Source organism: Trachemys scripta, chromosome 8 (genome assembly GCF_013100865.1).
Source record: "Trachemys scripta elegans isolate TJP31775 chromosome 8, CAS_Tse_1.0, whole genome shotgun sequence".
Taxonomy (NCBI): domain Eukaryota; kingdom Metazoa; phylum Chordata; order Testudines; family Emydidae; genus Trachemys; species Trachemys scripta.
Window position 1 is genome coordinate 108057751 of NC_048305.1, and position 27682 is coordinate 108085432.

General features: G+C 44.3%; 1 protein-coding gene across 13 annotated transcripts in view; it reads right to left on the reverse strand.

Moving 5' to 3' along the window:
* The window catches only part of PTPRF (protein tyrosine phosphatase receptor type F), a 412513-nt gene that overhangs the window by 241851 nt on the left and 142980 nt on the right, over positions 1-27682 (reverse strand). For all 13 annotated transcript variants that reach the window (XM_034778805.1, XM_034778804.1, XM_034778801.1 and 10 more), the window contains exon 4: positions 26249-26390. In XM_034778805.1, coding sequence (XP_034634696.1) covers positions 26249-26390 — 142 coding nt within the window. The remainder of the gene's footprint in view (positions 1-26248; positions 26391-27682) is intronic.

The window sequence follows — 27682 nt, forward strand, 5'->3', positions numbered from 1 at the left end:
GATCCGGGAGATGGGCTGGTGCTCCTCCCTCAGGCATACCTTCAAAAATTAGGCTTAGGGCCTGGAGGCTGTTTGGACGAACCGTGGCCCTGGTCAGAGGAGGATCTCGATGGCCGCCTCCTGTTGTTCCTACCCCTCCTTCTATTGAAGTCCTGCCTTGTGCTCCCCGAGTAGCAGTGCTGGGGAGGCTGGGGGGTTGAAAGGCTTACTCTGTGGAGCAGGAGCGTGGATTCCCAGGGACTTACGAGATGCCCTAGAATCCTTCAGACTGTGCAGCCGCGAGCCCATCTGCTCTGCAAAAAGACCAGCACAGTCGAAGGGGAGGTTCTGGATGGTATTCTGGACCTCTGCTGGAAGGCCCGACACCTGAAGCCATGAGCTTCTGTGCATAGTAATCACAGTGGCTATAGTCCTCGTAGCCGAGTCCGAAGAGCCCAGGGCTGCTTGGAGGGAGGTCCGGATCACCACCTGACCCTCCTCGAGTATCGTGGTGAACTCCAAACAGGTCTGTGGGCAACAACTCCTGGAACTTGGACAGGAAGGCCCAGGCGTTGTAAGCGTACCGGCTAAGCACCGCATGCTGATTGGCAATGTGAAGCTGGAGCCCCCCGGTTGAATACACCTTGCGACTGATGAGGTCCAACTTCTTGGCCTCCCTGGCCTTTGGAGTGGGATCCGGCTGTCCTTGCCACTCCTTGTGATTGGTGGCGTCCACCACCAATGCGCCCAGCTGGGGATGGGTGAAGAGGTGCTCATACCCCTTCTGTGGAACAAAATATCGGCATTCTACCCTCTAGCTGTTGGTGGGATAGGGGCCGGAGTCTGCACCAGAGCCCCTTAGTTGTATTTAAAATAGTTTTAATAAGAAGAAGGGCCACCCTAGAGGGCCCCCTCAGGAGCCAGGATATCAACCATTGGGTCTGAATCCTCTGTGACCTCCTCAGCCTGTAGGTTCAAGTTTTTCTGCACCTGGTGAAGGAGGTCCTGATGGGCCCTGGAGTCCATTGCTGGTAGAGAGGTGGTCGTCCCTGCTACTGTTTCATCAGGCAAGGAGGAGGAAGATGCCTGGGAAGGGATTAGGTCCTCTTCCCCTTCCGGTTCCCTGGTGGTCACCGGGGCAGTTCCAGGTGCATCCGCTATAGGTGCCCTTCCTTGCACCGAGGGTGGGGGGATAACAGCTCCCGTCTGAGGGTCGGATTGCCCCAGGCCTTCCTCTCGGGATGCAGCCTGCACTTCTGGATCCCTTGAGACCGATGTGGCTGATAGGGTCTCGTGGTGTCCAAAGGCCACTGAAGTCGCCCTTGAGCCCGGCCCCTGGGCCTGGTAGGCCAATAGGGTCCAGACGGGCCACTGCAACTGGGGAGGCCATGACAGCATTGGTGCTAGCTGGGGTACATTGCTTCTCAAGCGGTGCCGGCAGCGGTGCCGGGATCTAGAGTGGTACTGGCTCCGCCTGGAGGTGTAGGATTCCGCCTCTGACTCAGAGGAGTACTTGGACGCAGACCAAGGCAGAGCAGTGCCAATGAGCTTTACTTGAGTCCTTTCTTGGTGCTGAGGGTTCCCGCACCGATGCCGGTGCACTAAGCACCGAGGCTGCCGGTGCCAGCTCCAGCGCCGGCTGTGGGCGAAGTGCAGATTCCATTAGGAGGAACTTCAGAGGAGTCTCTCTCTCCCCTTCTTTGTTCTGGGCTTAAAACCCCTGCAAATCTTGCACCTACACCTCTAGCCCGATATAACACAAATTCGGATATAATGCAGTAAAGCAGCGCTCCATGGGGGAGGGGCTGCACGCGCTGGCGGATCAAAGCAAGTTCGATATAACGCGGTTTCACCTATAACGCGGTAAGATTTTTTGGCTCCCGAGGACAGCGTTATATCGGGGTAGAGGCAGGGCCGGCTCCAGGGTTTTGGCCGCCCCAAGCAGCTGAAAAAAAAAAAAAAAGCCGCGATCGCAATCTGCGGAGGCAATTCGGCAGGAGGTCCTTCGCTCCGAGTGGGAGTAAGGGACCATCCGCCGAATTGCCGCCAAATAGCTGGATGTGCCGCCCCTCTCCGGAGTGGCCGCCCCAAGCACCTGCTTGCCAAGTTGGTGCCTGTAGCCGGCCCTGGGTAGAGGTGTATCTGTCTGATGATCCTACCCGAGGCAGGAGTTGTGCGGATTGCCACGTGGCACAGGCTTCAAGCATTTCTCACAGGGCGTAAAGCCCTGGGACCGAGGCATGCCCCGGTCTTGGGGAAAAGGAATTGGGGAAGATCCCCCAGCTAAGTACTAGTCAACTGTTTAACGCCAATGGGTAACTATTTACAACAAAAAGAACAGGAGTACTTGTGGCACCTTAGAGACTAATAAATTTATTAGAGCATAAGCTTTCGTGGACTACAGCCCACTTCTTCGGATGCAGTCCACAAAAGCTTATGCTCTAATAAATTTGTTAGTCTCTAAGGTGCCACAAGTACTCCTGTTCTTTCTGCAGATACAGACTAACATGGCTGCTACTCTGAAACCTATTTACAACAACTATTCGAAGAAAGACCACTAAGTAGGCACTTGCCATATGCAAGACCGAGCTGCTCCAACAACTGTCACTGGCAGTAAGAAGGAACTGAGCAGGTAGCGGGTCAGCAAGGACCTATTTACACCGCCATAAAGGTCCCACTGCAGGGGGCTCCACTGCTGACCCGACGGGTATCGGTAGGGGAAAAACCCGACCATCATGCACGCGGCGCGCACCTAATTGGAATGGACGTGAGCAGCACTCAAGGAAGAACTGGAAGCTACCTAAATAAGCATCCCTAAAACTTGATCCCAAAATCATAAGAACGGCCATACTGGCTCAGACCAATGGTTCATCTACACCTGTATCCTGTCTTCCAACAGCAGCCAATGCCAGGTGCCCCAGGGGGAATGAACATAACAGGGACTCATCAAGGGCCCTGTCGCCCATTCAATGCTGTAGTAAGATGAGGCCCAGAAACAAACTCTTGTGTCAGAGGCCCAGTCTGAGGCCTGAAGCCTGAACCAAAGTACTTCCAGGCATTGCTAAGCAAAAGCTGGGCTGTGAGCCAGAGGCAGGCCCCGCTCACAGAAGTTGGCGAGAAGAGGCTTGTTAGAAGCAGACGCATTCACATATAAGTGCTAAAAAGAGAAACTTGTGCCAAGATGGCACCGGGACATCCCGATACGAGGACACTCCACAGAGATAACAAGGAACAGGCAGATGCATCTTAAAGGCAGGGTCAAAAGGACAGCATGATGGATAGATCTGTTTGTTTGAAACCACACGATCAAAGGGGGAGACAGCACCCTAATGAGTCAAGGGGCTGTACCTCAATATGTCAGTAGGGATGAGTAATCTGTCCTGTAACTGTATAAAAGTAGGTCCCGGAGTGCGCATCTTTGTCTGGCTTAGGGGGCAGTGGAAAGTCCCGCCACTGACTGAGCCGGTCCATTGCCAGGGGGCACAAATTCGTAGTATGTCTTGTAGGGTCTACAGGAAACTACTCCTGTGCTTCGTTTGACAATAAACCTGTCTCGGGTTCCTTCGTACCTTACTAGAGTCTGTGTCTTTGGGGGTCTCTCGGGGTTTGCTGTGTCAGCGATCTGCGCAGAGCCAAGGCAGCACACGGAGGGAACACACACACGCAGCCAACTGTTCTCATCATCGAACAAGAGCAGAGACCACAGCGGTGGCTACTGACAACAGATGCTTCTAACAAACAGAGGCTAGGGACACCATCCCTGCCCATCCTTGCTAATAATCATTGATGGATGTATCCTCCATGAACTTATCTAGATTTTTTTTTAACCCTGTTATAGTCTTGAAATGAGCCCAGTGCTCTAACTAAATTGTATAAAGAGGGGTGAAACAATGCTTATGAACCATTTGTCGGCTAAAATAAATATCTAGATCATTAGCAAATGAAAGGTATCAACAGAGGCATTTATACTGGTGTCAATAACCATAGTATCCCAGTATCTCCTTCCACCCGAACTAAAATCTCAGCCTCTCTTTCTGACATCTCCTTGTGGAGGTCCAGTCATCAGTTTAAACTCAACATGGATAAAAGAGCTTCTAACCCCCACCACCAATCCTACCTCACAGCTTCCTTTCACAATCACAGTGGAGAACACAATTCTGCTTATTACTCGGGCCTGTAACCTGGGCATCATCTTCAAATGAGACCTCTCTCTAGGTGCTCACATCCAGACTGTGTATAAATCTTGCAAATTCTTCCTGAACAACAGCTCTAAAAACTGACCTTTCCTCTGTCCACTCAGCCAAAACTCTCTTCCAAGCCTTCACCATTTCACATCCTAACTACTGCACCCTCCTCTTTTCCAATCTTCACCAATTCTATCTTGCCCCAATTATACTCATTCAAATCACTGCTATAAAGATCATTTTCCTGGATGGTCACTTCATCTCAGCCACCCTTCTCTCTGCATCCCTCCACTGCATCAAACCCAAATTATTTGTCTTCCCTTTTAAGGACCTTTGTAGCCTATCCCACCTGACCTAACATCTGTCACAAACCATGGACACACTGAGCCCCCACCTCTGCACTACCAATGATGCTTCAATCACCTGTAAGCACATCTGCACCTTCTCCCCTGGTGCCCCTCACTATCCTCCTTAAAACTCTCCTCTCCTGTGATGCCTACAGAAATCTCACCAATGGTGAGGCAGTGGTTGTGCTCTGACCACTGCTTTCAGGCTGACCACTTTCATCTCAATGTAACTTATGCTCCTCAGATCTATCTGTTATATCCAGCTACTGTCTCTTGTCTTAGACTTAAATTGTAAGCTGGGGGGAGGGGGGCAGAGACAATCTTTTTATTCCACATTTGCACAGCACCTACCACAGTCGGGTTCTGCAAGAGGCTCCATGATTAGGGACCTTAGGTGCTACCTCAGTGTAAACGAACCATACCCTGAGACAAACAATGCATATCCATTGCTGGTTCCCTCGTCCCAACAGCTGTCCAGGAAACTGAGTTGAGTCAGAGTATCACCACTCCCAAGACAGTGCAAGGCTCACCTTTTTAAGCAGGCCTTTCTTGCCTCAAAGTAGCAGAATAGCCCAGCATGCCTGCAAGACAGCTACCAAGTTGGTCCCAAGAGAGGAGGAGGATTAAAATGGGAGGAGCACTCAGTCAAGTGAGGGACAGATGTAATGTAACTCTTAATTATATCTGTAGCACCTTGATATACTGCAGTGATTAGCATATTAGGTGACAGACATAAATGGCACAGATGCCTTCAGACTAAGAGTTTTGTGTTACATTTAACAAAAGTATTTTCTGTTCACAGGGTCTGCCAAATGTAAGAAAGAGCAGCTGTCACTCTGTTGGGGAAGAAAGTCAGAGCTCATGGTGGGCACTTTTTCATTACTTTATATATCAAAAGAGATAAAACACTCAGAAAGCATCCTTTCACACACAAAAAGGCTGAACATTGGCTGAACACAAAAGAGGTGATAAGACCAAACATACTGAAACAAATGAAATTGTCACACAAATGAAACCTTCCCTCCTTGAAAATCAGTAGCATCAAAATATTGGGGACAGCTTTCCTTTAAAAAGATGGTATGCATTTCTAAAAACCCAAATATGTTATGTGGCCTCTGCTTTTGCTCTTTTAGTACAGAGGGAAGTCAGCTAGGACAGTTGGCCAGTGGACTGAAAATACAAAATGTGAACAGACAAAAGTTAGTCCTTGATTTTAAACAAACACTAAATTATCTTCAAATTTGCTAACTTAGCTAGTACTCAGAGAAAAGACAGGAACAGCTGCCTAACTAGAAGCCACATTTATTACTGTTCTCCTCATCATGTTTCCCATGTTTAAAACTAGCCCAGAGGTTAAAACCTAAGACTTTGTTTTGTTTAATTCAGCCATAGCGCAATTCAAGCCTGCACTTAACCATGCAGTCTCCTCTCCAAAGATCAGACTTTCAGATACATCTATCACCTACAACTTTCAGATAAAAAAAAAAGTTTACTACAATAAATGTCAAAATAACCTTTAAAAAGCGGAAAGCCTCATATTGGCAGGTAGCACTATGGAAACGTTCTTACTAGCACAGCTATGGAGCTTGGGGTGGGTCCTGATGGTGGATCAGGCACACGGATATTTGGCTAGGCCGGACTACCACCTTTTCCCCAATAGCTCTAAGTCTTAGACTCTAAGACCAGCAGTTAACGTGACAAGAGGACAACTTTATTTTATTTGGCACTGAGGTCCAGTTTCCATGAAACCTGGTGCTTCATGTCTGGATAAACAACTGGCATAAGATAATGAATCACTCACTATATGTTGTTCAGATTTTGCAATTCATTTTTCAGCTACCGAAAAACACCACTTGTCAGTCTTAGAATAGCAGCATAGATCTAATGTACATTGCTGCTTGCATTTTTTTTAAATTATATACCATAAAATAAAAGGTTAAGTGATAAGAGAAGGCATTTTGATTCTGTGCTTCAGTGAGTATTAGTGACACAGTTGTTAGGAAAGCGGAGAAGATGAGCTGTCAAGTTTTGTGACTGAACTTATGTTCCAGACAGATCTGTGTAACACTTAGTGCTTTTCTTTTTAGTGCCCCATCTTTTTAATATTTTTAATAGTCATTGAATATATGACTCTGCACATAACAAGGAGGACACATGTAAAAATATTAATTTGAGACGGGCAAAAGAATCAACTTTCACTATGAAATACTGACTCAGCTCCAGTTCCTTCTTGCACCAACATGGATGTTACTTATAGTCTGGCAGCATGTGTAATTTCAAGGGGCAAGTTAATGACTGATTAATAAAAATCTACAGAATCATAAATGCAGTGGTGTCACCCTCTGGCCTTGGCAGAGGGGTCAGGAGCTCCCTATCCCCCAGCTCTCAACTCCAGGTCCTGCAGTTCAAGGAAATGTTGTTAATAAAATGTCATTGGAAATGGGTCAAGTTGGGGATCATTCAAAAGCCCTTTCTTTCACAAACACAATGGTACCAAACATGACAAGGCTGGGACAATTCTACAGATAATCGATTTGAGAGAATGTTAAAAATCAATGTTTTTTTAACTATTCTTTAACACAGAGATGTAAAACACGCAAACCCCACAAAGCTAAATAGTGGCCCTCGACTGACAATACTGTGTGATCAGTTACTGCTCAGAACGGGACACTGGATTTTTTTAATATTACAGATTACTATAAATGAAAGGAGAGCTGCAGGTTGATCTGCCAACATCGGCAAAAATGAAGCCGTTCAGTGGCACTGATTATCAGCATTGTTTATTATGCCAAAAGAGTTCTAATGAGCAGCATCCAGCCAGAAATTACTGCAATCCATCCGCAAATGGTATGCCCATTATTACCCAACAGACATCAAATAACATAATTAACTACAATTCCAAAGTAATTTATTACAAAATCCTTGTTTTTACTTTGGTCTTGATAATTTTTAGGCATCTGTGGCGGGGTGTACCAGGCCCTTTGAGGCCTCAGCATCCTACTACACCCCATCCCATACAGGAGCAGTGGAAGTGAGGCTTCCAAGCAGCCTCGAGAGGCTGTGTGGGACACAGCCAGTCAGAGAAGGGCTGCAGGGAGCAGCCAGGAGCCGCAGTGCAGAGCAGAGAGTAGTTGTTGCCTGGAGCCAGAGGAGGGACGATGAGATCACAAAGGAGCCGAAGGCTGCAGACCAACTTCACAACCTGATAGCGGATGCCTCAATGGTGCGAGATGTTACAGAGACGACGTGCACTTCAAAGCGCCTCCCTTCATCCTATTAGTATCATTTCTAACATGATCACCAAGAGTTGCGTTAACTAACGCAATACTGACCACGATTTAGTAGTCGTATGACCAGCATTTACCCATGACCAGCTGGCACATTACTGGACTTGACTTGTCCCTGTCTATGTTGTCTGAAAAGTCGTGCTCAGCATGGTGTTAGCAGATGCAACTTTTCAGGGTGGAATTCTAACGCAGTGCAGTTTTCTAGTGAAGACTAGCCCAAAGAGAGATCTGAAGTAAGAAAGGGTGGGGTACGCACTGTTTAACTATCAAACTATGGAGTAGTGTTGCTGCTTTCTGTAAGAATCTTAAATGTACTAAACTGTACCATAGAAACTTTATGGATAGTAATTCCATGCTTGAATAATAAAAATATAGCAGTAGGGATATCTTACCGACCCCCATCTGACCAGGATGGTAATAGCGACTGTGAAATCATCAGGGAGATTAGAGAGGCTATTAAAATAAAAAACTCAATAATAACGGGGGATTTCAACTATCCCCATATTGACTGGGTACCTGTCACCTCAGGACGGGATGCAGAGATAAAGTTTCTTGACACCATTAATGACTGCTTCATGGAGCAGCTAGTCCTGGAACCCACCAGGGAAGAGGCAAGTCTTGATTTAGTCCTAAGTGGAGCACAGGATCTGGTCCAAGAGGTAAATATATGAACCAGTTGCAGGGCCGGCGCTAGCCATTAGACGACCTAGGTGGTTGCCTAGGGCGCTACAATTTGGGGGGCGGCGACCGCGGCGGTATTTCGGCAGTGGGACCTTCCGCCGCCTCTGTGGGGGGCAGCATTTTGGGATGGGACCTTCCGCTGCCTAGGGCGATAGAAAATCTGGCAGCGTTCCTGACCAGTTGGTAACAGTGACCATAACATAATAAAATTTAACATCCGCGGGGAGAGAAGACACCACAGCAGCCCATCACAATAGCATTTAATTTCAGAAAGGGGTGCTACATAAAAGGGAGGAAGTTAGTTAAACAGAAATTAAATGGTACAGAGCCAAAAGTGAAATCCCTGCAAGCTGCTTGGAAACCTTTTAAAGACACAATAATAGAGCCTCAACATAAATGTATACCCCAAATTAAAAAACATAGTAAGAGAACCAGAAAAGTGCCTCCGAGCTAAACAACAAAGTAAAAGAAGCAGTGAGAGGCAAAACGGCATCCTCTAAAAAGTGGAAGCTAAAACCTATTTAGGAAAATAGAAAGGAGCAAAAAACTCTGGCAAGTCAAGTGTAAAAATATAATTAGGAAGGCCAAAAAAGAATCTGAAGAACACCTAGCCAAAGACTCAAAAAGTAACAGCAAAAAAATTAAATACATCAGAAGCAGGAAGCCTGTTAAACAACCAATGGGGCCACTGGACGATCGAGATGCTAAAGCAGCACTCAAGGACAATAAGGCCATTGCAGAGAAACTAAATTAATTCGTGGCTGAGGACATGAGGGAGATTCCCAAACCTGAGCCATTCTTTTTAGGTGAAATTAACAGGCAGCAGGTTTAAAACAAACAAAAGGAAGTACTTCTTCTTCGCACAGTGAACGTATGGAACTCATTGCCAGGGGATGTTGTGAAGGCCAAGACTATAACAGGGTTCAAAAAGCACTAGATAAATTCACAGAGGATAAGTCCATCAATGTCTATTAGCCAGGATGGGCAGGGATGATGTCCCTACCCTCTGTTTGCCAGAAGCTGGGAATGGGCAACAGGGGATGGATCACTTGCTGATTCCCTGTTCTGTTCATTCCCTCTGGGGCACCTGGCATTGGCTACTGTCAGCAGACAGGAGACTGGGCTAGATGGACCATTGGTCTGACCCAGTATGGCCATTCTTAAGTGAACCAGTTGCCTCTTTTCAACTCCAAGGCGGCTGCTTTGACAGTTTGTAAAATGTTCTGGAATTCTTGGAGACAAAAGGTGCTGCATAATGTGAGTCGTTATCATTATGTTATTACCTAAAGCTATGACAATCATTTAAATCTTAATACCCAAGAGTCCAGAAGGTCACCTCTATGAACCTATCACACTTTACATGACTCAGTGACGGAAAGAAGCCTCTCTCTCCCTACAGGCAAAAACACAGAGAAGATAAGCTACAGATGAAAATTCAGGTAGCATAGGAAAGGAGTTACAAGCCCTATGATTTTCCTTCCTGAAAGGATAAAGGCTGCACTGGCAACCAAATCCCACTGTTTGAAATGTGGAAAAAAAGAGACCAAGTAGTATCACAGGAATAAAAAGGCCATGTCTCTGCCATCCACAGCAAATGACTCGATAATATCAAATGGTACTTGGAATGTACTGGATGGCCAGCTACAGAGTATTTTTTAAATAATTAACACGTTGGGATCACCCAGTTGTGCAGTTCAGATTCATCTGCACATTGTAATTGCTACAGTAGTCACAACTTAATGAATCATCAATTGCGATAGGATCAACGAGCCAAACTGAACAACAAACTAACGTTTGTAAAATTCATGCCTGAGGCAACAGCGCTCTCTCTCTCTCTCTTTTTACACTTCCATCACTTTTAGTGTCTGATTAGTAAAGACAAGAATCCTTCTGCATCCTTCTCCTCTCTCTTCTTTGTGAAAGACACACTCTGAAGGCAAAAGTTCAGTTTTACTGCACCTGAGCCTTGGCATTAGTCCTCTGATCAGTTACGAAGTTTTTAACAACAAGCACATGAAGGAGGGAAGCTGCAATGTAACAATTACATTCCTTACTAATCAGGTGGACTCTCGTTAACCTGTCAGCAGAGAATTTTTCATGAGATATCATTGCTCCTGCAGATAAATTTGAACCAATCGAGTCACTAGGCCCTCTAGTGTGCTACTTTCTTGGATACAGTCAGTATACGAAGACCGGGGTACCCAATAGCTTTCCTGCGAAGGACAGGATGCAGGAAGTGGCAAAGGCACTGTGGATCCCCATAGTCTGTACCCACACAGCCAGCTTAAGAGGGATTTTTCCCTCATTAGCATCCGATGAGTGTTGACAACAAGCTCATTTGTGACTCTAACTGCCCCTGTAATGCCAGTGAAGACATTCACTTGAAAATGTTCACAGCAAGACTCTACCTGGTGCTAGTCTGCCTTGCCCATTGGGAAAAAAGAGACCAATGTATCTTTGAAGATGGGTGTGTGAATCAAGAAAGCATCTTCCTTATCTTCTCACTTCTAAAATGAAGAAACATCTGGTTGAGGCCAACATGAAATCTTCTCCATGTATGTGGCATGCTCCAGAGATTCTGGATGGTTACCATGCATTAGCTACTGACAGATTGTGCCACCCTCTTTCCGCACTCCTGGAACAGAGAGCAATCTCTTGGCATTGCCTGGAGTGTTTTCTGTTTGAGATGGTGTAGTCACAAGCTGCTGTGCTGTGCATGTCCAGGCCGTGAGAAGTTGTGAATCACAAAGTGGGAGGATATCTCCCTCACTCTTCCACAGACTCAGCCTTTTTCTCCTTTGCTCTTGTTCTCTATATTGAATATTCTCTGATCCTGGGCCATGCATCCTCCAGACATATACCTTTCCCCACAACACTATTTAACATCACTAGCCAACAATATTTTCCTCAACTTATCATCAATACTTTCACTACCCTTCTTTCCTCTCCAAGGTGGCCAGTGAGGATGACAAAGGTACTATTAAAATCAGAACAGGAGTACTTGTGGCACCTTAGAGACTAACAAATTTATTAGAGCATAGACTAACACGGCTGCTACTCTGAAACCTATTAAAATCAGAGACATAGAAAGATTAATTTTAACCTTGCTTGGCTGGTAACGGTGATATACAAATTGTGGATTTGTGAAGAAAAAAGCAAGGCTTTGGATTCTAAGTTCGAGGAAATACTCCACAGTTTAAACGCTTCCAGTCATCCCCACCAGGCAAGAAAAGATCATTTTGTAAGTTTTGGGATATAACTGCATGAAGTTACAACTCTAAATCAGCATTTGCATGTCTCCATTGAACTCTCAGATCTAGAATTTGGAGAGATTTCATTTGGGCCGGACCCCTGCGATAAAAGGACTGACGCAACAGAGCAAAGGATTAGCATGCCAGATGAACACAGTGCAGTTTTTCCCCCTGGCATCATCCATCCTGGAGAGACAATCTTGAAAAGAGAGCTTTTATCATCCTTCACACTCGCTGGTTTTCTTTGGGAGAAAGGATTTTTTAAACAGCTCTGGAGCTCTAAGCAGAAGGAAACTGAGCAGGTGAGAGGTACCAATAAGAATGACTGCTGTATTATTAGACCTGGAAATTTCACAGAAGACAATCAACAGTTTGCAACTGCTATGGGGAAGAAGCTGTCTGAATACCGTAAGATTAATGAGAGATTAATATTCAGGTGAGCTTCTGAAAGAGCCTACCGAGGGCAAATATTTGAACCCTCAGTGCACCAATTGTGCTAGGTGCAAAAACTGAGTACAATTAATGAATTAACAACAACATGACGACTTCTTGAGGCAATGCTATTTATCTGTAATCTCTCACCAACTTCCTGGGAGACTGGGCTGAATGGTTTTTCCTGATCAGTAACTGGTACTATATTTCAACAGGTGCCTTAACCATAGACTCTCCCCTACTCCAAACAGTATTAAAAAAAAAAGACAAAAAAGACACAAGAAAAAGTAGGAGCTGAGCCTTGTGTCTGAGTTCAATGGATTGAAACCAACTGTTAAAATAATCACTATTGGCAGGTCTTTGTTGCAAGCCAACTTCATTTTGTACTGTCAATGCCTCAGGCTGGGATCAAGAGGTGGTCAATCGATAATAATGGTCTGATTATACGTCTTCTTGAAGAGGGGAAGGAATGTTGGGAAAAGTATAAATGAAATTTCCTCTTCTGCACGTATTGTAGGTGAGATATGAATGAGAAATTCCTTTATCATACTTCTCCCAGCATGGAGGTCTGGTTTTTGAAGCGCTGTGGTTGCTTCAGCTATCTGAGTTCATTAACACACTGTGTCGTTTCAAACTTACAGTTTGCTGGGTGTCTCATTAGGATACAGGTTCCCATCTTGAGGATGGTTTATTTGGGGCTGTGATTTTTAGTGGGAAAGTAGAGAAGAAAAGGTGGATCTCTAACCAGAGAGGGTTATGTAAGAAGCTTCTCATAAGCATAAGGTTTAATGATGTTTTGTAGGTGTTTGCACTGAAATCTCTGCAACTGGATGGGTACTATATAATGCTTTGTTCTCTCTGCGGATTGTTTCCCATGGAACAACTTACTGAAGATCACTGTGGTGCTGTTTCCATTTCTATCTATCTATGAGAGACAGAGCGTGTGTACACACAAGTTACCTTGTAATAAACTAGTAAATGACAACATACATGCCACAACTACTTTAATGCTGGCTTGCTCCCTATGACATTTTCAGGAGATTTTTCCAGTTTTGTTTCCAAAGATCCATGTGATGGGTTCTTCGAACTCTCTTGGGAGACTATTCTATAGCTCTACACACACATCATGACTAACTTTATCAGTCAGCAGAAGATATCAAGCAGGGTTGCACTAAAGAGAGCACAGCTGTCAGTAATAGGTTGCTATGCTTCTCCATGTAAGCTCTCAGAATGGGCTATCTTGAAGTAGATCCAGCAGTAAGAAAGGCCTTTTGAGCTTGAAATATATGGTAAGTAAGGAACTATTATTCTTTAACTTCTGAGGGACACTAGTAGAGCTGAAATGTATGGGATGTTTGTCTTCTTTTCATATGAGTAGTGTTTATGGATGCAACTACTCAAGTCTTCCAAAGTTACAAATTAATTAGATCTGTGTCTCTTTTCTAATAGAATTAACTCAATCTCCATTCAAGTGCATCTTATGCTTAGAAAGCAACTGTAAAACAGAATTATGGGGTTCCAGGTCTATTTTCTTTGAATGGCTTCCAGATCAAATGTGCACACAGTTCACAAATAAAATATTTTGAATAGTTACCAGCCCTCCAAACTCAATCTGTGATCTGGGAGTCAAGCTGGATTTTGCCTCACATATTATCACCAGCAAAATGATCTCAGACCAAACCAGGCCACAGTGATACCCATGCAATCCCATGGTCTTCCACTATGCCCCCAATGTGTGTGTAACTCAACTTCTCTCATTGTTGTATGCAGTACAGTTGTAGCTGTGTCGGTCCCAGGCTATTAGAGAGACAAGGTGGGGGAGGTGATAGCTTTTACTGGACCAACTTCTATTGGTGAGAGACAAGCGTTTGAGCCCCAGTTAGCTCTTCTTCAGCTCTGTGTGGCTCAAAAGCTCGTCTCTCTCACCAACAGAAGTCGGTCCAATAAAAGACATCCCCTCCCCCACCTTGTCTCTCAACTTCCCTCAGATAGCTAGGGACTAACCAGTCCTACTTCTTCAACAGGATGTCATGATGTGATAGGGTCTAACCAGTATGGCTTCTGCCAAGGAAAATCAAGCCTCACTAACCTATTAGAATGCTTTGAATATTTCCATAAAATAGCAGCTAAAGGAGAACTGGTCAACATAATTTATTTGGACTTTGTCAAAAACCCTCATAAAAGACTATTCATGGGATGAGAATCATAGGACTGGAAAGGACCTCGAGAGGTCATTTAATCCAGTCCCTTGCACTCATGGCATGAGTATTATCTAGACCAGGGGTGGGCAAACTATGGCCAGCTGGCCGAGCCACTTTAAGCCGGCCGGTGAGCTCCCGCTCCGGCGCTGCACCACGCGGCTTGGCCCCCCTCTGGCACTCCAGCCAGGGTGCTGGGTCGGTGGCCACACCACACAGCTCGTCCCTGCTCTGGTGCTCCAGGCGGGGCACACGGTCGGGGCCACACCACACAGCTCGTCCCTGCTCTGGTGCTCCAGCCAGGATGCTGGGTCGGGGGCCACACCACACAGCTCGTCCCTGCTCTGGTGCTCCAGGCGGGGCACAGGGTTGGGGGCCACTCCATGCAGCTCCTGGAAGCCGCGGCATGGCCCCGCTCTGGCTTCTACACGCTCCAATGGCCCCCTCTGGCACTCCAATGGGAGCTGCAGGGGTGGTGCCTGTGGATGGGACAGTGTGCAGAGCTGCCTGGCTGCGCTTCTGTGTAGGAGCTGGAGAAGGGACACGCTGCTGCTTCTGGGAGCCGCTTGAGGTAAGTGCTGCTTGGAGCCTGCACCCCTGAACACCCCCCCCCGCACTGCAACCCCCTGCCCCAGCCCTGATCCCCCTCCCACTCTCCAAACCCCTCGATCTCTGGACCACCCTCCGGTACCCCAAACCTCTCATCCCCAGCCCCACCCCAGAGCCTACACCGCAGCCAGAACCTGCACCCCTTCCTGGACTCTTGCCCCAGTCCTGATCCCCATCCTGCCCTCCAAACCCCAATGCCCTCCAATCCTGATGCATTGGTCCCAGCCCAGAGCACCCTCCTATACCCCAAACTCCTCATCTCCAGCCTCACCCCAAAGCCTGCACCCCCAACCAGAGCCCTCACCTCCTCCCGCACCCCAACCCCAATTTCGTGAACATTCATGGCCCACCATACAATTTCTATTCGCAGATGTGGCCCTTGGGCCAAAAAGTTTGCCCACACCTGATCTAGACCATCCCTGACAGATGTTTAGCTAACCTGCTCTTAAAAATCTCCAATGATGGAGATTCCACAACCTCTCTAGGCAATTTATTCCAGTGCTTAACCACCCTGACAGTTAGGAAGATTTTTCCTAATGTCCACCCTAAACCTCCCTTGCTGCAATTTAAGGCCATTGCTTCTTGTCTTATCCTCAGGGGTTAAGAAGAACAATTCTTCTTCTTCCTTGTAAGAACCTTTTATGTACTTGAAAACTGTTATGTCTCCTCTCAGTCTTCTCTTTTCCAGATGAAACAAACCCAATTTTTTCAATCTTTCCTAGACCTTCAATCATTTTTGTTGCTCTTCGCTGGACTTTCTCCATTTTGTTCACATCTTTCCTGAAATGTGGTGCCCAGCACTGAACACAATACTCCGGTTGAAGCCTAATCAGCGCGGAGTAGAGCAGAAGAATTACTTCTCGTGTCTTGCTTACAACACTCCTACTAATACATCCCAGAATGAGGTTTGTTGACTCAGATTTAGCTTGTGGTCCACTATGACTCCCAGGTCCCTTTCCGCAGTGCTCCTTCCTAGGCAGTCATTTCCCATTTTGAATGTGTGCAACTGATTGTTCCTTCCTAAGTGGAGTACTTTGCATTTGTCCTTATTGAATTTCATCCTATTTACTTCAGACCATTTCTCCAGTTTGTCCAGATCGTTTTGAATTATAGTCCTATTCTCCAAAGCACTTTCAACGCCACCCAGTTTGGTATCATCTGCAAACTTTATAAGTGTACTCTCCGCCATTATCTAAAGCATTGATGAAGATATTGAACAGAACCAGACCCAGAACTGATCCCTGTGGGACCCCACTCATTATGCCCTTCCAGCATGACTGTGAACCACTGATAATACTCTCTGGGAATGTTTTTCCAACCAGTTATGCACCCACCTTATAGTAGGTCCATCCAGGTTGCATTTCCCTACTTTGTTTATGAGAAGGTCATGTGAGACAATATCAAAAGCTTTACTAAAGTCCAAATATATCATGTCTATCACTTCCGCCGTAGCCACAAAGCTTGTTACCCTGTCAAAGAAAGCTATCAGGTTGGTTTGACACGATTTGTTCTTGACAAAGCAAGGTACTGCCATGAATCAGAAACTGGCTAAGAGACAGAAAATAAAATAAAGGACTAAATGAACAATTTTCATCATGGCAAAAAATATCAGGAGGTGCCACAAGTTTCTACATGAGGCTCGGCACAGTTTAGTAGTTTTATTAATGACCTGGAAAAAGGGATGAGTAGTGATGAGGCAATGTTTGCAGAGGACACAAAATTAGTTAGCCTAGTGTGAACAGTAAAGATGACTGTGAAGGACTTCAGGGGGGCCTAACAAAGCTCAGTGAATGGGCAACACAATGGCAGATGAAATTCCACATAGACAAGTGCAAGGCAGTGTACGCTCAGAGGAATAATTTGAGCTATAGATACAATTTACTGAGTTCTAAATTCGCTGTAACCACTAAAGTTAATAAGAACATAAGAACGGCCAGACTGGGTCAGAACAAAGGTCCATCTAGCCCAGTCTCCTGTCTGCTGACAGTGGCCAATGCCAGGTGCCCCAGAGGGAATGAACAGAACAGGGAATCATCAAGTGATCCATCCCCTGTCGCCCATTCCCAGCTCCTGGCAATAACGCAGGCATCCCTGTAGCTAGTTCACAGACTCATCGACTTTAAGGTCAGAAGGGACCGTTATGATTGTCTAGTCCGACCTCCTCCATAACGCAGGCCACAGAATCCCACCCACCCACTCCTGTAACAAACCCCTGACCTATGTCTGAGCTACTGAAGTCCTCAAATCGGGGTTTAAAGACTTCAAGGTGCAGAGAATCCTCCAGCAAGCGACCCCTGCCCCATGCTGCGGAGGAAGGCGAAAAACCCCCAGGGCCTCTGCCTATCTGCCCTGGAGGAAAATTCTTTCCCGACCCCAAATATGGCGATCAGCTAAACCCTGAGCATGTGGGCAAGACTCACCAGCCAGCACCCAGGAAAGAATTCTCTGTAGTAACTCAGATCCCACCCCATCTAACATCCCATCACAAGCCATTGGGCAGATTTACCGCTAATAATCAAAGATCAATTAATTGCCAAAATTAGGCTATCCCATCATACCATGCCCTCCATAAACTTATCAAGCTAAGTTTTGAAGCCAGATATGTCTTTTCCCCCCACTACTCCCCCTTGGGAGCCTGTTCCAGAACTTCACTCCTCTGATGGTTAGAAACCTTCGTCTAATTTCAAGTCTAAACTTCCTGATGGCCAGTTTATATCCATTTGTTCTTGCGTACACATTGGTACTGAGCTTAAATAATTCCTCTTACTCTCATTATTTACCCCCCTGATATATTTATAGAGAGCAATATCATCTCCCCATAGCCTTCTTTTGGTTAGGCTAAACAAGCCGAGCTCTTTGAGTCTCCTTTCATAAGACAGGTTTTCCATTCCTTGGATCATCCTAGTAGCCCTTCTCTGTACTTGTTCAATTAAGACCTCTGCTCAAAGTGCAGCAGTTGTCAAAAAAAAAAAAAAAAGGGGGGGGGGGGGGAGCAATGCTAGCATGCAAAAGGAATAGGATGAAGAATACTGGAAATTTTATATTGCTATTATATAAATCAATGGTATGCCCTTATCTGAAATAATGTGTTCAGATTTGGTTACCTTGTCTCAAAAAGTATTTTGCATAAATAAAGGAGGTTCTGGTATGACAAAAGAATGGTACAAAATACCAAAAAATGTCCATAGGAGGCGAGAGAGAAAAGATAGGAACTAATTACTTTAGAGAAGATACCTGATAATCGTATAGCAAATAAACGGTATACCAAAGATACAATTACCACTCTCATTTGTATTTCCTAGACCACCAGAACAAGATGACATATAATGAAACAAAGGCAGAATATTTAAATATAATAAAAATAAATAAAAGAATACACTTTCTGCCTACAAACAATGTAGAATTAGGCTCTAGAATTCTCTACCAAATGATGATATTGACACCAAGACTTTAGGAAGATTAAAAAAAAATTGGACATTTATATAGACGAGAACACAGTGTCACAATAAAAAGGATCCCTTGTATGATTCAGATCTCATCCACATATTCCTAGATGTCATTTGTGGAACACAGTCAACAATTCTGTTGAAATAGGAATATACGTAATCCACGCCACACTCTATTATCTGTGTTGGCATAGCAGGATAATGAGAGTTTAAAAAATAGCTAGAAATGATTTGTCACTAAAGTCAGCGTTTATAATACCTCTACATACACAAAAAGAACAAATCGATTAAGATGGTGAATTTTTATAGGTACTTTTCAGAATGGAACCACATTTTTAGTACTTTGGATTTTGAAAACTATTTGGTATATGCTTGATTGTAGTATGTATCCCCATTCTAGGTAAAAGTTCTTATTGCAAGAATTGGGTAGCAAGGAAGTATATATTTTGCTGTCTCTTCTGTTTGCCATTTATAATTTTCTCACTTCTACCTGGCAGAATTCTATCCAGACCTTACACTTTTCCTGCATCAGGTACTGTTTTCAAGTGTTTCAAGACCATTGAAGCCACAAGAATGCCAGGCAGGATATGACAACTCTCTGAACCACTCCTGACCCAATCTCAGGAGATCTGATTTGGGAGGTTTTCACATCAGGGTACAATTTCCAAGGGTTCCACTCTGTATTGGTTATGTGAGATTCCATTCAAAACTTTTCAAAGGATGTATTTCTTGCTTCATAAACTTAGTGGAATGAACCTGACTGACAATGTCAGTGCATGCCAGTCTTCTGATGGAGTTGGTCATTGTGGATACATTATATGGTCATGTACCATTAGTTAAACATTTAAACAGAGATGAGAGATGGAAATAATGGTATTTGGGTCTAATAAGTTCTACAGATCTGCTGATTCTCCTGTTTGGAGAAGAGATTGACAACACTAAGCTTTCTAAACTAAACTAACAGCAAAAAATAAATTTAAGTACATTAGAAGCAGGAACCCTGCCAAAGAATCAGTGGGGACACCGAACGATCGAGGTGCTAAAGGAGCACTCAAGGAAGACAAGGCCACTGTAGTGAGGCTAAATGAATTCTTTGCATCGGTCGTCACTGCAGAGGATGTGAGGAAGATTACCACACCTGTGCCATTCTTTTTAGGTGACAAATCTGAGAAACTGTCCCAGATCGCATTGTCAACAGAAGAGGTTTTAGAACAAATTGATGAACTAACCAGTAATAAATCAACAGTACCAGATGGTATTCACCCAAGAGTTCTGAAGGAACACAAATACAAAATTGAAGAACTGTGGTATGTAACCCATTGCTTAAATCAACTTCTGAACCAGATGACTGGAGGATAGCTAATGTAACACTGATTTTTTTTTACAAAGGCTCCAGAGGTGAGGATCACCGGTAAGCCTAACTTCACTACTAGGCAAATTGGTTGAAACCACAGTAAAGAACAGAATTATCGGACACAGATGAACATGATTTGTTGGTGAAGAGTCGACATGTCTTTTGTAGAGGGAAATCATGCCTCACCAATCTATTAGAATGCTTTGAGGGTGTCAGCAAACATGTGGACAGGGTGATCCAGGGATATAGTGTACGTGGACATTCAGAAAGCCTGACAAGGTCCCTTACTAAAAGTTCTTAAGCTAAATAAGGAGCCATGGGATCAGAGGAAGGTCCACTCAAGGATCAGTAACTGGTTATAAGATAGGAAACAAAGAGTAGGAATAAATGGTCAGTTTTCACAATGGAGAAAGGTAGGATCTGCTCTGGGACCAGCGCTGTTCAACATATTCATAAATGAGCTGGAAAAAGCGGTAAACAGTGAGGTGGCAAAATATGCAGATGATACAAAATTGCTCAGGAAAGTTAAGTCCAAAGCTGACTGCGAAGAATTACTGATATTTCAATAAACAGGGTGACTGGGCAACAAAATGGCAGATGAAATTCAATGTTGATAAATGCAAAGTAATGCACATCGGAAAACAATCCTGATTATACATACAAACTGATGGGGTCAAAATCAACTGTTACCACTCAAGAAAGAGATCTTGAAGTCATCGTGGATAGTTTTCCAAAAACATCTGCTCAATGTGCAGTCAAAAAAACCAGAATGTTACGAACCATTAGGTACAGAGAAAATATCATAATACTATATAAATCCACAGTACCGCCACACCTTGAATACTGTAGTTCTGGTCACCTCATCTCAAAAAAAATATTAGAATTGAAAAAAAGTACAGAGAAGGGCAACAAAAATTATTAGAGCTATGGAACAGCTTCTATATGAGGAGAGATTAAAACGCCTGGGACTGCTCAGCTTAGAAAAGAGACAGCTAACGAGAGAATATGACAGAGGTCTATAAAATGTGAATGCTGTGGAGAAAGTGAAGATGGAAGTGTTGCATCCCTTCATATAACATGCAAACCCAATAAATTACTAGGCAGCAACTTTAAAAAGAATTATACAAGTTCCTGGAGGACAGGTCCATCAATGGCTATAAGCCAGGATGCTCAGGGATGCAACCCCATACTCTGGGTATCCCTAGCCTCTAACTGCCAGAAGCTGGGAGTGGAGGACAGGGAATGGATCACTCAATAATTGCCCTGCTCTGTTCATTTCCTCCTAAGTGCCTGGCATTGGCTGCTGTCAGCAGACAGGATTCTGGGCTAGATGGACCATTGATCTGACCCAGTATGCCCGTTCTTATGGTCTTTGGCTGATAAAATTACTTCTCAGTTGTCTCGTTTGCAGCCAGGAAAGCCACTCTCTTTACACCACAGCCATTTAGGATACCCTGGCATGTCTAGGTATTAGCAGCACACAGGATACAATGATGTAACAACTGTTATTACCCAGGCAATACAAGGGGAGTTAAACAGTGATTGTGAATGCTCTTGGCCCTAGTTAAAGTTAAGTCCTTAATGCTCATCTCTACCCCTATGATTCTTGGGGAGTCAGAACCTCAAGAAACCTCCTATTTCCCCCCCATCCCCAAGATCTCATTTTGCAGTCACCACCTTAGCAGCTGAGAAACGAACAAGACTCTGAGGTAGTCAACATGGCTGCTAAGTCTGCCTGTCAGAGCAATATACGGGTATCTGCTGTTGAGCAGTGCAAGGCATTCTTTCCTTATGAGTAGAACGTGCACCTTGCCTCCGGGGGCTTGAGACTGAACAGTGAATGCGGCTCTCCAGCAGGGCAGGGTAGAGCACCACACATCGCTCATCCACAAATAATTGGCTTAATTTTAACTTTTGTTAAAAACATAGTACACCACCAGCTAAGGCAAAAAATCCTTCTAGGCAGCTCTGTTCCTATCCATGTCACAGTGATCTTAGGAAGTTTCCCAGTGCAGCACAGCATGCAGAGACTCTCTGTACTGCAGCACTCCGGAATGCAATGTTTACAGAGGGCATTTAACCCAATATCACATCAGTCTCTTCTAGACAGTTAGACTAACTTCAGTGAAAAAGAACAGTGGGATTTGAATTTGTGGCACAGTCTCCCAAGGGAGAGTATAGAAGACTTATTTCTTAGGCCATATAAAACTAGACTCCTTGAGCAAATACAGGAGAGAACAGTCGTGTATTGGCCAGGAGGATGGACAAGACATTTCTAATCTCATCTTCTTCTACAGAAAGGGAACATTTCATCCCTCGTAAGATGAGCTACAGTGTACATTTGGGGTTGCAGCATTCAACTTTGCGTACAGACATACTGCATCTAAACCAAACCAAACTCTCCTCCATAATCCATCTAATTTTATAACTGTTATTGACACATTTTTTCTTGGCAAGAAGATGTAAAGGAAAATGAGACAAACATTAGCCCAAAGGGGATGTTCCAACTGATCCTTTTGTAACTAAGCATAGACAAGGCTTAAACACAGCTAACTTTTGTTTACCATTGCAATGCTGAAAACGCTGTTAGATGAGTGTTTACAACAGGACATATTGTTTCAGGCCTTTGGAGATCCAGCTCTCTGCAGAAATCATTTGCAACTGTCAAATGTTTATCATCTGCAGTGTTTCAAACTGGGTAACTCCAGGAACTGGGAAGGAGCCAGCAGCTGGTGAGAGAAATTAAGCTCATGACATGGTTCAGTGATCAGTGAACCACAATCAGAAGGAGGTGCTTCCCACCCCGATACAATGTACTCTGGAGTTTTACTAGATTCTGGGGCTCCATTAAAATGCACCAGAACTTCCCTGACTTCTGGCAGGGAAAGTCCATCAAGTGAAACTAACCTAGTGGATTAACTGAAACTAAAGCCTACTGTGTACGTAGTCCCTCTGTTGCTATTTTGCTTCTCCTCAAGAGGAGCTACTTCATGGCAGAGTTTGGCAGCACACCAAAGATGAATGCACTGGGGCTCAAAACAAGCTCAGTTACGTAGCAGATAATAAGTTTAGGATACAAGGCCTGAGGGATTTCTGTAAACGAATGCTGGAAATGGAAGTTAGAGATAATATTTTAGCATTCATTAAACTTAAAACAAGGAGAATTAAGCTCTAAATGTATTTCTTCAATGTTGCCTTGATATGACACAACATGCTCTGGGCAGCAGAGGGCTGAAAAGTCTGTTCACAGAGCATCAAGGTTCATCGAGGTTCAGATAATTTCTCACCACTGTTTATTCAGGCTACAAACTGCAGTGTAACGACGCCTATGTTCCAAACTCTTGGGAGAAAGCACAGTACTTCACAGCTGAGCGAGCTCACTACACTGGCCAGGCGACGGTAAACCCTGGTGAAAGATCCTGTGCTACTTTTTCCCTATGCCTGCCAATTAGAATTTGCAAATTAATACTGACAGAATGCAGATTACGAGAGACCAGTGGAGAACATAATTACCTCTGCCTTTCTTAATATAGCGACGAAGCTGAAGATGCAAGGCATTTTGTTAAAGAGCACTAAGTGGAGACTCCTGTAATCAGGTTGTTCAGGATAGGAAATATTGCCAAATTCTTGCCACATTGCTCATCCTTCGATTTACATTTCATATAATCGCCCTACTTAAAAAGCTCTATAATGCTAGACGTAATCCTACATTGCACACTACAACTGGATAATATATTTATTAATTTGTTACATGGAGTACCCACTAACTATCCCTGAAGGTTTCCTTGGGAATGTGTGTCAATTTATTGATTCTAACCCTCCCCTGTTTGCTTTGCTTTCACCCTGCTGCTAGGCATGCAAGAGTGTACTTGTATGCTGCTTCAGGTCATAATTGAAAAAGACAGAAATGTTCAATATGACTCATACATAATTCAGCTTATCAGCTGCCCAGGAGAAAAAGAGAAGAGGAGGTGTTCGCATGTCTCCCTCACCCACTATCAACAGGAGAAATAATTTTCAATTACGCTAAGTATATGCAGCTCTGCTCACAAACTGGATTTGAAGTTAGACAGAAAAAAATAGGGAGATGGAAGCAGCAGATTAAGGATGTAGCAGGGAATCAAACTGTTCCAGAACATTCACATGTTTGAGCTCCTGGCTCCTACAGGAAGAGATGAGACTCCAGCTTGTCTCTGAATAGAGTAAGTTAGCAATCAGAAAAGACAATGTGCCACTGATGCACAAAACCCAGCAGAAAGCTAAATCAAATAAAGCTCCAGATTAGTCTGCAATGAGGACAACAGAGAAGTCAGCTAACCCCTGAGTGTTTGTGAACTTCTGGCTTCAATGCTAAGGTCTGTGTTCTAAAGATCAAATTGTGGATAAGAATTCAAAAGGTTGTAATGTAAAATCAATACGTGCTGTGTCTTTAGCAGCATGTACCCCTGAGAATGTCTGTGATCAGCAGAGCTCTGCCGTGCACCTGGGATCTCTGCACTAGTCAAGCAAGCTCTTGAAAGACAGCAGGTCTGCACTATTTCAATTTCCACCTGACAGCAATTACAAAAATGATGTTAACCTTGCTATCAGTGAGAAAAGCCAAACCCCACTAAGTTGCCTGAGCATTCCACCCTCCCATTTAATTTTCTCATTTGCCTCACACAAATCATGTTCCGTTTCCAAACAGCTTGGTGGAATTCTTGTTGAGGAAGAAAAGCAAGAGAAAGGGGAGCCTGGGCCAAAAAATATTCCCTGCGATGTGAGTGCTGGAGTGCGCCCTGCAGGACCAGCTGGCCAGGCCTCGGACACACGCTGACAGTACCTGAGCAAAGAGAGACGTGGTTTCAGGTATAGTCACAACGCAGGAGAAGCGTCACAAACCCCCATGCTCATGCATAGCAGCCATCAGGTGCAATGTGGAAATGGGCACAACAAACAGGGGCATTGAGAATAGAAGGGCAAAGATTTGGCTAAAAAAATAAGAACTTATCTGTAAAAATCCTCAAAGGAGAAAAAAGTGTAAATCATTGTGTCCACGTCTAATTAGCTGTGTACCATATTTGAACGAACGGAGCTCATCTTCTCCCTCAGCCCCAGGGAATGTGAGTGGGAGATTCCCTGGTCCCCCTGGGTGTGCATGCACCCAACAAACCAGCACATACCGGGTTGAAAGAGACGTTTCATTTTAAACTCCATTTCCACTCCCTCAGAACTTCCATCAATATTTGCCTTTGGGGATGAAATTCCCTGCTTAATTGCAGCCAACAGCACACATTTACTTTTTTACACTGTGGTAACGCCCACCATGGGCTTGGTGCTTCCTCTAGAGCGGAGGTAGGCAGATGGGGAATGGAGGCCCGAGTTACTTCATGGGAAGTATGCAGTGGAGCAAAGAACTGAACAGTTTCCCAAGCCTCTAGCTAGTGCCCTATCCACTTGAGCGTCCTTCCTCTTTGCTAAGTCTGGCACCAACAAACAAAACCAGGAACTTCAGCCAAATGTTGTGGTTTAGTTCTCATAGTACAGTTAAGCCCTCTTCACTGTAGGATTATCCACTAGTTTATCCATACCAAGTATTCTGCTTCATCTTCTGTTGGAAAACAGCCCTTCCTCTTTTATCAGAGATATCGAATGCAAATAAAAATTCCACTTGGAGGAAGTCCTGCATTTGAGCACCTCAGGGCAATTTACAGAGTCACTATATAAACAAATACTATCATATCCATGTATAGTAAAATAAGTAACTTTATCTTAGACAAAAGTGGACAATAATTATTGCAATCTATAAAACAATTACATGGAAAAAAACAATGGTATCTAAAGACACTGTCCCTTTATACGAAATACAGACAAAAACCATTTAAAAGCAGGACCGGCACAAGAACTAAAATAAAAGTCATATTATACTGCAGGCAAGTATCAAGATCTTTATATCAAGCGTACTGCTTTATGTAGCCACTCCAGTCCTCCGTAAAGAGAGGAAACAGAATTGAAAGTTATTACTACAACAAAAAGTAAAAACAGCTAAATTCCACACCAGCTGCAAAAGCTGAAGAGCGACTTGCAAACCCATACACAACAAACTGGCAATTTAGTCCAGATGGGGTAGAAATATAGATTAAGTTTTTCACATTTCAAAGTGCAGGTTCTTAGATACCATGGAGAGGGGCACTGTAGGACAGACGAGAAAGACCATAAAGGTGTGTGTCTGGCTAGATCCCAAAGCTGGTAGTGGGCATGGCACAGATGCACTTCAAAGCGAAGCTCACAATCTACAGCTCCTTCCTGCTCATAAACATTAACAGACAAAGAGTTCTGTCATTGAAGGAAACGATGGCCACTAATACTTGAGGCCTACGGCCTTCCAGAACTAATCCAGAATACCTCGGTATTATCTGGATTCACTAAGAAAACCTGTAGATATCAAAGCCAGAAAACATACCATCAGCCACTCTGCCAACATGAGAGATTCTCACCTACCTTCTAACACTGTTAATTTGGCACTGGTGTTTATCTCCCCAACACTGTTGGTTGCGGTGCACTCATAGATTGCTTCATCTCGATGAACACGCAGGGGTTGAATCCGGAGAACTGATCCTGACCCATCATCAAACTCAATAACCTGGACAAGGAAAAGAAAAGAGTTTTTTATTGGCTTCCTACTGAAATGGAGACTGAAAGTGAGAATGAATTCAGGAATAGAATCCATAAATACAAATATACCAACTGACAAAAGAGACGTTCCTTATCCAGTGAAGCAAGAAACTTCAGGATTAGGAATATACTTGCCCTTTGAGGAGTCCCGGAACAAAAGGAGATCCAATGCTGTTCTTTATTAAAACTTGAAAAAATATCAACCCACTAATACAGATGTGGATCCTCTGACTTCAAACACCTGGACCATATTTACACTGGGGATTTTACTAATCACACTGATGGATTTTATTGCCAACTTTAACCCTGATAAAATATAAAAGAACAGTGCTCTAAGAGCCTGTGGATTATAAGAGAAATATCGATAAGTGCGGGACAATATGCTGAGCCACTTCAGCAATCACTAACTTCAATAGGAGCTGAGGATGCTTGGTACCGTCTAGGATCGGGCCCTTCACAACAGTGGCACAATCAACATTGACATAATTACAGTTCCTTTCCTAGTATAATCAACAGTCACTCATCTTTCCATCATGCGAAGGTGGGAGAAGTATTACTCCAACTCTTCTACATGGCAGAGAAGAGGGGAACTTGCTATGCTACAGGACCGTTATAAACTACTCTTTAATGGCAGGTTGCAAAGCCTCAGGCCACAGTTAACTTTAGACTCATCCTGTTTCAATTACTGAAAGGAGCAAAACGACGGACACATGGAAAACTGAACTATGTTTGTGGTAATAAAGGAGGCAGGGCTACGCCTTAGGGGCACAGACCTCACCTCATCAGGTTATCACTCAGGTCACATATGAAGTGACTCAGCAATGCTGAGCACTAGGACGACCCGCTTCAAGCCCAGACACTGTGCGACCCCCTCTCCTGCATGCAGTGCTGTGTCCCGTGAAAAACTCTTATTGCTACACATCCAAAGGATAAAGAAGAAAAAACTGACAGGAGTGGTCAGCAGAAACCACTGGAGATGAAAGAAGTGGCAGGAAACAAGAGAAACAGGCAGATGGTGAAAGATAAGTAGGGTGAGAAACGCCACTGGTGAGAAGTCTCCTGTGCCCAAGGTAGAAAACGGACACAAGAAACCCACTTCAGGTGCCAGGAAGTGGCAGATGGATCAGAGGAGGCCGCTCCAATAAGAAAAGCAAAACCATCAAAGAGATGGAAACACAGAGGAAGGGTTAGATTCCCAAGAGTGGAGGGGGAAAAAGGGCATGACCCAAACGGAAGATAGGAGGAGAGGTGGGGAGAGGA